General features: G+C 29.6%; 1 protein-coding gene across 1 annotated transcript in view; it reads right to left on the bottom strand.

Annotated features, from left to right (window-relative positions):
- Positions 1-201: 201 nt before the first annotated feature.
- The window catches only part of LOC111707216 (uncharacterized), a gene marked incomplete at its 5' end in the record, with an annotated part of 33,384 nt that continues 18,739 nt past the window's right edge, over positions 202-14,846 (bottom strand). Inside the window, 17 exon segments of the mRNA XM_023480272.1 lie at positions 202-543; positions 606-688; positions 1,241-1,300; positions 3,179-3,282; positions 4,286-4,430; positions 6,061-6,138; positions 6,419-6,474; positions 6,711-6,771; positions 7,555-7,614; positions 7,673-7,698; positions 8,565-8,639; positions 9,947-9,990; positions 10,047-10,123; positions 11,056-11,144; positions 11,748-11,793; positions 13,587-13,705; positions 14,499-14,590. Of these exon segments, the coding sequence (XP_023336040.1) occupies positions 498-543; positions 606-688; positions 1,241-1,300; positions 3,179-3,282; positions 4,286-4,430; positions 6,061-6,138; positions 6,419-6,474; positions 6,711-6,771; positions 7,555-7,614; positions 7,673-7,698; positions 8,565-8,639; positions 9,947-9,990; positions 10,047-10,123; positions 11,056-11,144; positions 11,748-11,793; positions 13,587-13,705; positions 14,499-14,590 (1,261 nt within the window).

The following is a 14,846-nucleotide window of genomic DNA, read 5'->3' as shown; positions in this document are numbered from 1 at the left end:
AGAGTCCCAAAGTATTTTTTTTACCAATGGGAAATATTGGAATACTGTAATTATTAAAATAATTTTGTACAATTTTGTATTTATCTTTTATAAAAAAAAATAAACTATGTTAAAAAAGATGTTGTCATAAAGCAAATCGTTTTATCATAGCTTGTAAATCAACTTATTAAGCTAAATGGGGATAGCTATCATCATTTTCATATTTTTAGCTTACCCCGCCTAACCAGGCCCAGGTATGGGACGGCTGGGGTGCTTTAACAAAGTTTGCTCAGCTCTTTAAGCATCCTTTTAACTGAAATTTCTTGCAGAAACTGAGAGAGAAACATTTGTTGTTAATTATATATATATATTTAAGATCAACAAATAATATGTAAATAGAGATAATTACGGTAAATTAGTTTTTAAATTTACAGGAAATTACTTATAAAAATGGCCTTTACATGATATTCTAATTCTTCAACTGTGCATCGAACATGTCTAGGTTAACTAGGGCAATATTACAATTTTGATTGATTGATAGGCAGCCCGTCGTCATCATAAAACCTAGATATTAAATCTCAAATTATCATAAAATTAAAAAAACAGTTTTTAAACTTGAAAATAACCTGATTTCTTTGTTAAATGCATGATTTAATGCATATGCCCAGAAAACAAGGGTGAACAGCAGAAATGTGAGAATTAAAAAAACCTGAACATAAAACTAATTAGACAAGGTCAAAACAAGGATATTAAAGCTATTGTCGAAGTAGTTTAAAGTTACCCTCCATTTACAGAGAGGCAGGTCCAATTCAAAATATTTTTTTTCCTACGTGTAAATTTATCATTTTTTTGGTGGGTTAAATATAGGGACTTGTGGATATATTGGCATAAAGTAGGTAGGATAGTCAGATATATTGGCATAAAGTAGGTAGGATATATTAGTCAGATATAACAGTTGAAAGTAGGTAGGATAGTCAGATATAACAGTTGAAAGTAGGTAGGATAGTCAGATATAACAGTTCAAAAGGGTACTCATGTGAATCGGACAGACAACTTTCTAAAAGTCGAAAGTACTTTTTAAATGCGCTCAATAACGTGGNAATTAATGTTCATAACGCTTAAATCTTATTTAATAGATAAAGAACACTTTTCTAAACTAAAAAAAAAATTTTATTTAGACAAAATATAGTTTGATATAAAAGTCGAGGGTTGCACGATTTGTACTAGGTTTAGATTATTTAAAAAGAAAAATCTATTTTACTTGTCCGTAAAAATTAGCTTTCCTAGCCGAAGCGTAGGGATCAATAACCTCCTCGTCATCCTAAAGAATAGTATAGAATATGTAGGTCTTTTTAATAAAATGTTTTCAGATAAAAAAATATTTTGGAAGTATTACAGGAGTAATTATAATTAAAAATCGATTGTAACAATTTTATCCTTTCATTTAATGTTTATAACTTGAGAACATAGACAAAGATAGACACTCAGTCAACTCATCTCACAAAACCTCGATTCCAAGAAGAAGTGGGGTTCATACAGTACATATAACTGCAGGGTCTGCACTGCAGGGTTTTGTTGTAAACTTCGATTTTGGCATTTATTTTTATCATATGTTTAGTAGACATTTTGCCGGCGCACAAATCAATACCAAATTATCTGAGAGATAGATAGATATTTTCCACCTAGAATGTAAACAAAAAAAGAAAGTAAACAATGGAAGCACTGGAAAAATAACTTGTTTTTAAGAATTACAGAGGCGCAACTATAGGGGGGGGGGGCGCCGGGCGGGTGCACTCCCCTAGCACCTGAGAGAGCACAGGAATAAGAAAACCAATAGAGTTATTGTAGAAATTTTATTATACTATTATACTTTAGTTAGTTTAAAAAAAAAAATTTTATCTTTCTCAATTCTCAAGGCTAAAGGCTATTGTAAACATTTATTTGATAACTATTTGATAACTCATATTTGATAACTAACAAGATTTATCTTCTTTGACCGAAGTTCTATAAAATCGAAAATGAATTTAGATTATGAATGTTGGTTAGATCAATCATTAATTCAATAACTTTAAGAGAAAAGGTAACATTATCTGTCCTTTTTCAATGTAGATGATTGAGTTTATTCTTTACCTATGTATTTTTATGTTTTTTTTTCCCAGAAACTATAAATGATTATTTCTTGCAATTTAATCTGTAATTAAACCAGGTACTTAAAAAATACTCTTTTTCGATTCGCACAAATATTCAATGAATTGACTCATATCATTCATTTTATAGCTGTTGGAAGTATAAATTTTGTAAAAACACAAGAACAAAAAATCGATTTGAATTGAACACAGCCAAATCTGCGTGAAACAACTTAAAATTTCCTTTTTTCGACTTCAAACCCTTAAAAAAGCACTTTTGTTTTTGAAAATTTTTTCGAAAAGGGGGGGGGAACCCACCCCTAACCCCCCCACACAGACACCCATAGCAAAAGTCCTAGTTGCGCCTCTGTAAGAATACGTACACAAACAACCCCAATTTTCTAAAACTGTACAGTTTTGCCCAGCTTGCCTGCTGTACATAGTACACTGAATCTCTATCAATATCTACTCTGTACTTGAGATGAAAACCGTTCTACAAGAACCAGGAAACTTTCTGTTTCTGTTTCTTAGCAGGGCAAGAATGTACACTGTATAGTGTACAAAGCGCGAAACTTAAAATAGGGTTTCGTCATGAAACTCAGTATCGGAAACTTAAAACAGGGTCTCTTCATGAAACTCAGTATCGGAAACTTAAAACAGGGTCTCGTCATTAAACTCAGTATTGGAAACTTAAAACAGGGTCTGGTCATGAAACTTAGTATTGGAAACCCTGTTTCATGAATGGAATAGGCTAAGGGAGTTTTGCAGATATTGATATTTTTGTTAAAAAAAAACATATTTTATTTGTTTTCTTTATTTTTTAATTTTTTTTTCTAATTTCTAAATCAAAATCTATAAAAATGCTTATACCCCAAAAGGAAACTCTCGTTTTTTGCTCAGTGTGCACTGTACACTTAATGTGAACACTTGTTAAACGTCTAGATAAAACCTGGGTTTTTAATGCATATATTTCTAGTTCACGGGAAATTGTTTACAGCTTTACAAAAATATAAGAAAAAAATTAGCTTAAAATGTAATTGTAACTTTTCATATTTAATTTGAAAAAAGTATACCTCGGATCCATTAAACATTTTGTTTGCTAGACTTTTAGCACTGGAGAGTCTACCAGAGGGCTCAAATATGTCGTCTTTCATCGGCCTCACTTTTGTGACCCCACCTGAATATTTCAACATCTATTAAAGGGACTGTAGCCGTGGTTTCAAGAGGTCCTTTATTTAACAAGAGGGACATACTCAATTCACAAACCTTTATCCGAACAATAATGTGAAGGATATCGTCGGTTTTATAGCTTGTAAAGTATTTAATTCTGACAAGATCCTTTATTTTCCAGAGAATCCCCAAATCAAAATAGTCATTTTTTTAATTTAAAATCATGGATATAATTTCTATCTTAATCCTATATAACGTTTACAAGGGTACCATTGTGAAATATGTCAAAATGGGTGAACCGATCGGGCCAAAATTTTGTGTGGGACCTCGCGTGACCCCAGGAAAAGGTTCATGAATGATCAAAATTTTAAAAATTTGTGTTTAAAAGTTTTTTTTTTGTAAAATTTTGAAAATGCGCGAAAAAATATTATGAAATCCGCAAACTTTTTTTGTTTTTGATTTATACTGTACAAAGAGAAGATGCTCACTTATAAATCCACATTTAAAAGTTGGAATAGAAGATGTGCGCGAAGCGCCCTAAAAGCCTAGTTCTTTATAATTCTCTCTTTTATTCTATTTTAATGTCTTGGATGAGAATACTGTCTTCAATATATAAATTCTCTATTTTATTCTATTTTAACCTTATGTTTGCAAGAAAACAGATGTTAAATCGTTTAAAGACCTATTTGATTTATTAGTTCGTAAATACATATTTTGAGAAGTTAATTATCTTCCAAACCTCATTTTAAAGAATATATCTAGAATATATCTAGAATATATCTATTTATCTTGTAAACATATTTGCATTTATGGATTAAACAGATTTTAAGAAGAATAGTAAAAATTATTTAATGCAAAGTCCTGGAAATGTTGAAAACCATAATTAAAGGAACTACGGCATTATTTTAACTTTTGTCTATACCCTTGTATTGTAAATTTTTCCAGGAACTCTTTAGATAAAGGGTTATTCGATATTTGGGGGAATTAACCTTTTAAATTTTCCTACTTACTGACAGGTCCTGAGCTCTGAACAATAAGGTTTGTTTTCTCATCCCTGATGATGTTGAGGTTGATGATGGTGTGGATGTGCATAATCAAGATCACGATGTTGAAGGAGTAAATCAACCAAAAATCAATCATTTTGAAGTAGGACGTCTGTTAAAAAAATTGTTTGTTTGTTTGTTGGGTTGTTCATTAAATACGTGCAATTTATGTGTTAGGAAAAAGGGACAACATGTTTATATATATATATCTATATATATATATATGTGTTTTTTCGAGTCCAATAAATTTACTAGTTTTGAAATGTGCAAAGGAATTGAGTCTTTGTCACAAACACAAATTTTCTAATTCCTATATCTTGGCAACCTCATGGTGATATTTCAAACTCAGATTTTGTGATCTAACATAATTTATAGTTTGAAATATCTAAGGTCTGAAACATTAGAATGCGAAAATCAGAGTTTGCGGTAAAGACTTAATTTCCTTTAAACAAATAAATCCGCGAAACACGATTTTCAAAGAAAAATGGATGCTGAAAAATCAACGGTTGCCAGCTAAAAAATCTTAAAAAGACTAGCTCAATGCATAGCGAGAAGTGTTGTTGATCTATGTAGAAGCTGGCAACAATTGTTACACTTTGAATACTTGACCTAGCAGAATTCATCATTTGAAATATCAAAGGTACATAATAAGAAATAAGGATTTTAGTTTGAGGCAAGTTATCAAAAGTTTAAAACTTTAGTATGACGTCAGTAGGTTTTATTTTATAAATCGACTTAAACTAACAAACTTTGAATTTTAATAGGTAGGTTTAAAAACTTTTTGAATTCAATTTACATACATCGTTGGAAACTTTTTCTTCAAAATATTTTCATCGAGTCATGCTTTAATTGAAATTGAAATACAAATTAACTAATATAATAAATACGGGATTCTAGTCTTTCTATCCAGCTAGCATGTAAATATTAAATATTAAATCAAGGGAAGTTGTGAAATAAAAGGGGAAATGTTCTTTGATTTTAAGTTATTATTGTTTTATGACATAGATGGGATAATTTGAAACGTAATTCAACATAAAGAAATTTAGGTTGATTTACTTGTTTCAATTATTAACATTTTTCTTTGTCCTTTTTCGTCACTCCGAAGGAAATTATTTTTAAAATGTTTGTTTGAAAACAAGGAACGAAACAACCCTGACAATTCAATAAATAAAATATTTGAAGATCCATTAAAGTTATTAATTATTTAAAAGTAAAGTGAAGTGCGTTTGGAGGAGGCGCTTGAGTTTGGTAGATATGTTTTGGGCTTAATGAGATCAAAATCAAGGACAACTTTTCCATATATTTTGGAAATAAATTTTAAAAGTAAAAATGGAATAATGTATAATAAATCAAGAACAAAGGAATTGAGTTTTTGCCACAAACTCAAATCTTCTGATCCCAATATCTTTGCAATCTGATGGTTTTAACTTTTGATATTTCAAACTTAGATTATTTTATCTATAAGTATTAATAGTTTGAAATATCTAAGTTCTACCACATTGGGTTACAAAGATATAGAGATTAGAAAATCAGAGTTTGTGGCAAAAACTCTATTCCTTTTTCATATATTTTGGAAATAAATTTAAAAATAAAAATGGAGTAATGTATAATAAAGTCAAGGACAAATTTTTTATATATTTTGGAAATAAATTTTAAAAGTAAAAATGGAATAATGTACAGTTAAATAAAAATTATTTTTAAAAACACCATGAAAAAAAAACTTTACTGATAAAAGTTCTTACCTTTGGTGTAATTCTATCAATTTTTGATTGTATTGTTGAAATAACTAGCATACATGTTATTGATATCATTATTCGATCCTAACAGAATATATGATAAACAAATGAAAGCTGTTAAGACCATTTTGGAAAGACTCTTTGGAGCTATCAGAATATATGTTACATCAAAATCATGGATTTATGCGAGCAGAAAAGTAATCTATTTCTTCACATAAAAACTATAAAGAGGGTATAAATAATTTTTTTAAGGCGTAACAAACTTCTATGATGAATATAGAATCTCTTCTCACTATTAATCAAAATTCAGTAAAAATCAAAAAACACTTTTTAATAAGGTTTTTTTTCAAATATAAACCCTCACCGTAAAATTTGAGAGCCTGAAGAAGAACGTGTAATATGCAACAAGAAGTAAAAAAACTAAACAAACACATTTTTATTTTCAAAATATAGATATTTTTATGTTTTGTTTTATTTTCATAAACCTTTTTATTTCGTTAATCTATTTTCGTTATTCATAATTGTTTTAAAGAATTCATAAGATTTCTTATAATATGCTATAATGGAGAAAAATTAAGGTTTCTAATATTTTTTCATGTCGCGAGTCAACTAAAATATTTAAATTAATTATAAAAAACTAAGGGAAAATATCTAACCTGACTGTAGAAATACGGTAATTAAATGATAAGACCATTTCCGTTGAAATACAATTTGAACCTAAAGGGTGAGCATAGATTTTTCAGGACTCTTGAATATATTCTTATAAAAGCTGAACCACGATGATTAAATCAAGTTTCATTCATAACTTCTTGATTTTAAAGGGACTGTAAATTGGAAAAATTAAATATGAACATGAGAGTTCTATATCTGATGTTCCTGTCCCGAGAAATTGATATAAAACTGTGTCAAATTTATACGAAAATTCGTGTATATAGAATTTTGTATAAAGTTCGTAGGTTTAAACGGATCAAGGTATAATAAGGCAAGAAAAGCTAGTTGAGGTTGCGTATACTCTGCGTACATATTGAAACCAGTTCTCTCTGGGCGGTATTTGTAAACAAGAATAGATGCATCAGTGCTCCTCCAGTATCCGAGGAGGATAAAAGCATTTAATTTTGATAATTCACATGATAGTTTCCTATGACAAGAATATTTCATTGATTTTTTATGTGAAAGATGGATAAGAATATTCCAAAGTCCTGAAAAATTTATGCTCACCTTTTAAATTTAGTTTTTTTCAGTAACTATGCAAATTTTTAAAGATTTGAAGAAAATGCTCTAGTAAAGGAACTGAGTTCTTACGACATACTCGAATTTTCTAATCACTGTATCTTTGCAATCAGATAGTTTTAATCTTTGATTATTTGATCTAACAGAGTAAATAGTTGGAATTACCAAAGCTCTACGACATTGGGTTGCGAAGATATAGAGATTCGAAAATCAGGATGGTTGTAAAAACACAATTCCGTTCTCGACATTTTTGCTAATTTTATAAGTTACCTCCATCATTCCATATTTTTTAGTTGTATTACTCAGATTTTCTATCTTAACATCTCCAACCTTGATAATACAGGGTGTCCCAATAAACATTAGAATTAAATTTATTATAATCACCTACCCTATACTCAAGCAATTCTTTACGACCTGAAAAATAAAAAGCTTATTGTTTCATATAAGTTTAAAGTTTATTAGTTAATAATAAATTAACTGATTCTTAAAATCACAAGTTAATTATTAACTTAAAGGGACCGTTTACTTTTTTTGGGTAATTTGAGGGTAAACTAAATAGACTATAGCTATTCATGGGTATTATTTTTACTTTTCAAAGACAACTGTGGCCTGAGAAAAAGCTGATTTTTCGTTTAAAATTCCAGCACAAAGATATGGTACCTTTGCATTTACACTATTTGATGCTTTTTGTCATAGTCATGGAGTTTTTAAAATTTTCGAATATTAGATTAAATTGTCTTTTTTCAAAATATAATTTATTTTAATCATTTGACGGATTGAAATGTTTTCCCTACTTCCCCAGGAACCCTCGAGTTGGAATCTTGAAACCGATTGGACGAAGAGAGAAGGCCTTTTGTATAAACATTTTACATAATGTTCAAACATGAAAAATGTTAATTTCTTGCTAATTCTAAAATCAAAAGTTTTCATATTTTATTATAAAATGGCTGACACATGATGCAATATTTATCAATTGAATAAGTTAATTGAATAATTAAAGGAACTAAAGGAAAAAGGTACTTAACAATAGAACTAAATTGCTCACCACAAACAATACAGTATACATTTCAAATTCCTATATCTTTGAAATCTGATGGTGTAAACCTTTGATAAGTCAGAGTCAATTTATTACTCTTGACATAACATAACTAAGTTATTGTTTCAAATATATAAAAAGTCTACCATATCAGATTAAAAGAAGAATTTAGAAGAATAGAACTTGAGGGGAGAAATCAGCTTTTTTAAAAATAAGTTTAATTAGTTTCTTAAACAAAACTTTCCTGTATACTCAGCTCCGAGTCCACCTAGGAAATTGTCAATATCCAGAGTTATATATTCCTTCCCAATACCACTCACTAAACACAGGGTTATATATTCCTTCCCAATTAAACTCACTTAACACAGGGTTATATATTCCTTCCTAATTCCACTCACTTAACACAGAGTTATATATTCCTTCCAAATTCCACTCACTAAACACAGGGTTATATATTTCTTCCCAATACCACTCACTAAGCACAGGGTTATATATTCCTTCCCAATTCCACTCACTAAACACAGGGTTATATATTCCTTCCCAATTCTTCTCACTAAACACATGGTTACATATTCCTTCCAAATTCCACTCACTAAACACAGGGTTATATATTCCTTCCCAATACCACTCACTAAACACAGGGTTATATATTCCCAATACCACTCACTAAACACAGGGTTATATATTCCTTCCCAATACCACTCACTAAACACAGGGTTATATATTCCCAATACCACTCACTAAACACAGAGTTATATATTCCTAATACCACTCACTAAACACAGGGATATATATTCCTAATACCACTCACTAAACAGAGGGTTATATATTTCTTCCCAATACCACTCACTTAACACAGGCTTATATATTCCCAATACCACTAATTAAACAAGGGGTTATATATTCCTAATACCACTCATGCTAAACACGGTTATATATTTTTAATACCACTCACTAAACACATGGTTATATATTTCCAATACCACTCAATAAACAAAGGGATATATATTCCTAATACCACTCACTAAACATAGGGTTATATATTCCCAATTCCACTCACTAAACACAGGGTTATATATTCCCAATACCACTCACTAAACACAGGGTTATATATTTCTTCCCAATACCACTCACTTAACACAGGGTTATATATTCCCGATACCATTAATTAAACAAGGGGTTATATATTCCTAATACCACTCACTAAACACAGGGTTATATATTCCCTATACCACTTATTAAACAGAGGGTTATTTATTCCTACTACCACTCATTAAACAAAGTGTTATATATTCCTAATACTACTCATTAAACAAAGGCTTATATATTCCCAATACCACTCATTAAACAAAGGGTTATATATTCCTAATACTACTCATTAAACAAAGGCTTATATATTCCCAATACCACTCATTAAACAAAGGGTTATATGTTCCCAATACCACTCATTAAATATAGGGATACATACATTTCCCACACAATTAAAATCACTAAAGAATTTAGTTTTTGCCACAAACTCTGACTTTCTAATCCCTATGTCTTTACAACTAAAGGTCTTTAATCTTAGATATGGTTACAAAGATTTGGGGGTTACAAAATTTGAGTTTGTGGCAAAGACTCCTTTACCTTCAAATTGAAGTTTACAAATGTTTGAATCGAATGGATACATACTGAAAATACTTGGCGTTATTAAAACTATTTTTAGATTTTCATTAAATAGTCCGACCTGAGTTCAAAATCACAGTTGAATTTAACAAAGTATTCTTTTTTCATAACAATCGGACATTCCTCGCCATTGTACATCTAAACAGATACTAATGCTTTATTTTAAATCTTATCATAATTCATAATTAATTAATCATCAAATATACCCCCCCCCCTCTTTTTTTATTGATAATTTCAAAATTTTCTGTTAGCGGATTTCCTTGGAATTTAACTTAAATTCGTCAAATTTAAAAAGATTATATGGTGGATAAAAAATATCCAATTTCACGAGACAATACTTTAATTCTCTTCTCTTACAGATTTAGTGATAATAAAAGCTTTCCCCGTTTGTGCGTGGGATAAAATGTTGAAAAATCGCAAAAATATCAGAATACCAAATACCAAGTGATCAAAAAAATGTACGCTAAACAGTTATGATAACTATTTTTTCAAAACTATCATACAGTTTTACAATAAAGTTAATTTTAAAGTTTAAGGTATTCTTAAACATATTTTTATGATAAAACGTCTGTAAAATGCAAGCTCTCTCTTTCACGCAATCTATTTTTTCTTCTTTCTCTTCTCTTCTATTTTCTTCTCTTCTCCTTTCTTCTCTTTTTTTTCTTCTATTCTCATTTCTTCTTTCTCTCTTCTATTTTTCTTCTCTTTTTTCTTATCTTTTCTTCTTTTTTTACTCTATTTTTTCTTATTTTTTCTTATTTTTTTCTTATTTTTTTTCTTCACTTTTTCTTATCTTTTCTTCTTTTTTTCGTCTATTTTTCTTCTTTTTTCTTCTCTTCTCTTTTCTTCTCCTCCCTTATCTCTTCTTTGTTTTCTCTTTGTTGTTGACATTTAACAGGTTTTGAGATGAACAATGCAGTACGATCCGTTGCAGTTATGATTTTTCTCTGATTTGTTTACATTTCTAGCTTGTAGACCTAATTGAAACGTATTGCGTTTGTACTCCATATTAGGCATTTGATGTTTTGATATTTTTGGGAAAAATCAAATAAAAAAAAAATAAAAATGACCTTTGCTTCTCTAGCCATGGATAGATCATCTGGTAAACTTGAACCCAGCTTTATTATAAACATTGTAGTACCACTATCCAACACTGTACCTTGGATAGATCATCTGGTAAACTTGAACCCAGCTTTATTATAAACATTGTAGTACCACTATCCAACACTGTACCTTGACCACATTTTCATATAAAGGGACTGTCGGCGTAAGTTCATGGGACCCTCCATTAAAAACGTTCCACAAGGGTACCTTGAGCCCCTGTATCTGATTGGATTTGAATTATCACAAATTCCTTTCTTTTTCTTGTCTCTGGTGCTTAGATCCGCAAGTAGACTTAGTATTGAACTATAATTGAAAATAATCGGGTTTTTTTTTTACAGGGATAAAGATATTTGTTTAAAGATACCATTGTGTATCGAAGGCGTACTTCTTTAAATTGAAAATCACTAGAAATATCGTGGTCCCAGTTTAACTTAATTAAATATAAACATAATTGATAAAAATATACAACAAATGTGATCAATGAAGAGAAAATTTAGTTGTTATTCATAAGATACTTAGATCTTCAGGTAATGTTTTAAATCTTCTAAGCTTTATATTAATGTGGAAATTTTATTTTATTATTATATATATATATATATATATATATATATATATATATATGTACTTGGGAAGAAAAAGATTAATTTAATCTTGAAACCTTCAGCTTGTAATCCATTTGGAAACCCTAATTGTGGAGTCCACATCTAAAAAAAAATTCTTTTTTAATAAAATGTGAAGTTTAAAAACTAAAACATAATTTTTTTATGATATTTTATCAAATAAAAATTAACTCAATCTTGTATATTGAAGAATATATATAGATTCTATTTTGTTTCAGTAAACTTTGGAAGCATAAATTAGAATAAAATATATATTGGTACGGCTTTGGTACCATGATGTAATCTATCTAACACTATCTATCTTTATTCTTTCTTTCAAACATGATTTATTACTTAGGATTTTGTAATCTGTAACTGCTATAAGTTATTTATTTATTTTTTAAAGATGTATGAGTTGCAAAGGAATTAGGTCCTTGGTACATCCTTTGATATTATCTTTGCAACCCAATGTTGTAGACCTTATAATTAAAACTAGGAATTCTGTTAGATCAAAAAATCTAAGATTAAAATATTAAATGTTTTCACCATTTTGTTGCATTATTTACAGAGCTATAGAGATTAGAAAACTTGAGTTTGTAGCAAAGCATAATTCCGTCAGAATCCGTAGAAACTTTTCTATTTAAAGGAACGAGGAAGATAACAATTATTCCATTGTTTTTTTGCTACCACTGTACAAATGTAATCGGTATAAATCGCTCATAATTCATAATTCTATTTTCCTATCTGAATATTCTGTAATTACTAACCTTTTCTATCTGAATAATCTATAATTACCGACCTTTTCCTATCTAAATTATATATAATTACCCACCTTGTCCTATCCAAATAATCTGTAATTACCAACCTTTTCCTATCTGAATAATCTGTAATTACCAACCTTTTCCTATCTGAATAATCTGTAATTACCAACCTTTTCCTATCTGAATAATCTGTAATTACCGACCTTTTCCTATCTGAATAATCTGTAATTACCAACCTTTTCTATCTGAATAATCAGTAATTACCAACCTTCCCCTCACGGGCAGCCGTAGTACATTTGAATTTCCGAGCCGAGTCACCTTTCCGGTCCCAGTCTGTACTGTACCTAGCTCTATGGAGAGGACTAGCCGGTGCAACAAGGTTGACGCGGTCAGACTTTATGCTTCATATAGGTTGAATTTACCTTTACCAAAGGGGCAGATTTGCGTGCCCTATCCAAATAATCTGTATTTACCAAACTTTTCCAATCTGAATAATCTGTATTTACCAACCTCTTCCTATCTGAATAATCTGTAATTTCCAATCTTTTCCTATCCAAATAATCTGTATTTACCAAACTTTTCCAATCTGAATAATCTGTATTTACCAACCTCTTTCTATCTGAATAATCTGTAATTTCCAATCTTTTCCTATCTGAATAATCTGTATTTACCAAACTTTTCCAATCTGAATAATCTGTAATTACCAACCTCTTCCTATCTGAATAATCTGTATTTACCAACCTCTTCCTATCTGAATAATCTGTATTTACCAAACTTTTCCAATCTGAATAATCTGTAATTACCAACCTCTTCCTATCTGAATAATCTGTATTTACCAACCTCTTCCTATCTGAATAATCTGTATTTACCAACCTCTTCCTATCTGAATAATCTGTAATTTCCAATCTTTTCCTATCTGAATAATCTGTATTTACCAACCTCTTCCTATCTGAATAATCAGTATTTACCAACCTTTTCCTATCTGAATAATCTGCATTTACCAACCTTTTCCTACCTGAATAATCTGTATTTACCAACCTCTTCCTATCTGAATAATCTGTATTTACCAACCTCTTCCTATCTGAATAATCTGTAATTACCAACCTCTTCCTATCTGAATAATCTATAATTACCAACCTTCTCCATTATATTCATCGGTAGAGCATTTAAATCATAAAGTTGTTTTAGGTTCCGATAGTTAAGCCTAGGATCATTCCATCTCATTGATAATACAAAATCAACCAAATAGTTCAACTCTAAAAAAGGACAAATTGTAACAACATATTTTTTCATTTTCGTAAAATTTAGAAAATCCACGAAAAATATTAAAAATCATCCGCAAAGTTTTTTATTATTGTTTTATTAAAAATGCTGAAAGATTGAGCAACAATTAAATGTTGAAATAGAAGATGGGTGCATAGTTTAGTAATAGAAAATTTAAAGAAATAAAAATATAAGTATTTTTTAAAATTTATTTGAAAAGAGGTGTTTGTTTTAATAAAACAGTTTGCAACAAATATTAAATATCTTTTTTGAGAGCGAGAACGATTAAAAGATTTGCTGCGTTCAGAGGAAAGACAAACTATGATTTCTACAGATCATGCAATGTTGTGCAGGGTTATATCAAATGTTATAGACTGTGGGCTATGTGGGCCGAGATTTGAGTGATCTGCGTTTTAAACTCTAAAATATTATCGATTTTGATTTGTAAAAGTTTCAGATATTCACAAATTGAGGTCAAAACTTCTAAATATCATCTAATTAACCTTCTGCAACGACGAAGTCTCATAAGTATATTTTTAATTAAGATGACAATTATTTTTAATAAATTAAGTCTTTGCCTTAAACTCTGATTTATAGTCCCTATATCTTTGCAACCCAATATCGTATACCTAAGATGTATCAAACTATGAATTCTCTTAAATCAAATAAGTTTAAAATATCAAAGGTGTACACCATCAAGATGCAATGATATTGGGGTCAGAATATTCTAGTTTGTTGCAAAGACTCAATTCCTTTGCACGGATCAAAATGAAATCTATATTTTACCTAAGGTGTTAACTTCAGGGAAAGCTATGATTGAAATATTTACATAAAGTTTAATTGGTTCTCTAGACTGCTGTACAGGAAACTTCTCTCCTCTAAATAGAGTAAACAAAAGTTTGGTTTTGTTTTTTAGTTTTTTTAGTTTTAAAATCTCCTAAATTAATCAGTCCTCAGAGTGTACAAAGAAATAAAAACCTTTAATTTGGAGAAAACATTTGTTGCGTGATAATTATTTACAGATTTTTCAATTTATTTATAGATAGATAGATAGACAGACACAAAATATATATAAGGTTGTAAAGGGGTTTATTGAAAGGATCATAATAATGGTGTACAATTTAACACTACTAT

The sequence above is a fragment of the Eurytemora carolleeae genome, unplaced genomic scaffold (genome assembly GCF_000591075.1).
Source record: "Eurytemora carolleeae unplaced genomic scaffold, Eaff_2.0 scaffold768, whole genome shotgun sequence".
In the NCBI taxonomy this organism is placed as follows: Eukaryota; Metazoa; Arthropoda; class Copepoda; order Calanoida; family Temoridae; genus Eurytemora; species Eurytemora carolleeae.
The sequence above is the reverse complement of the archived record's forward strand: the minus strand, read 5'-3'. Positions and strand labels throughout refer to the sequence as shown.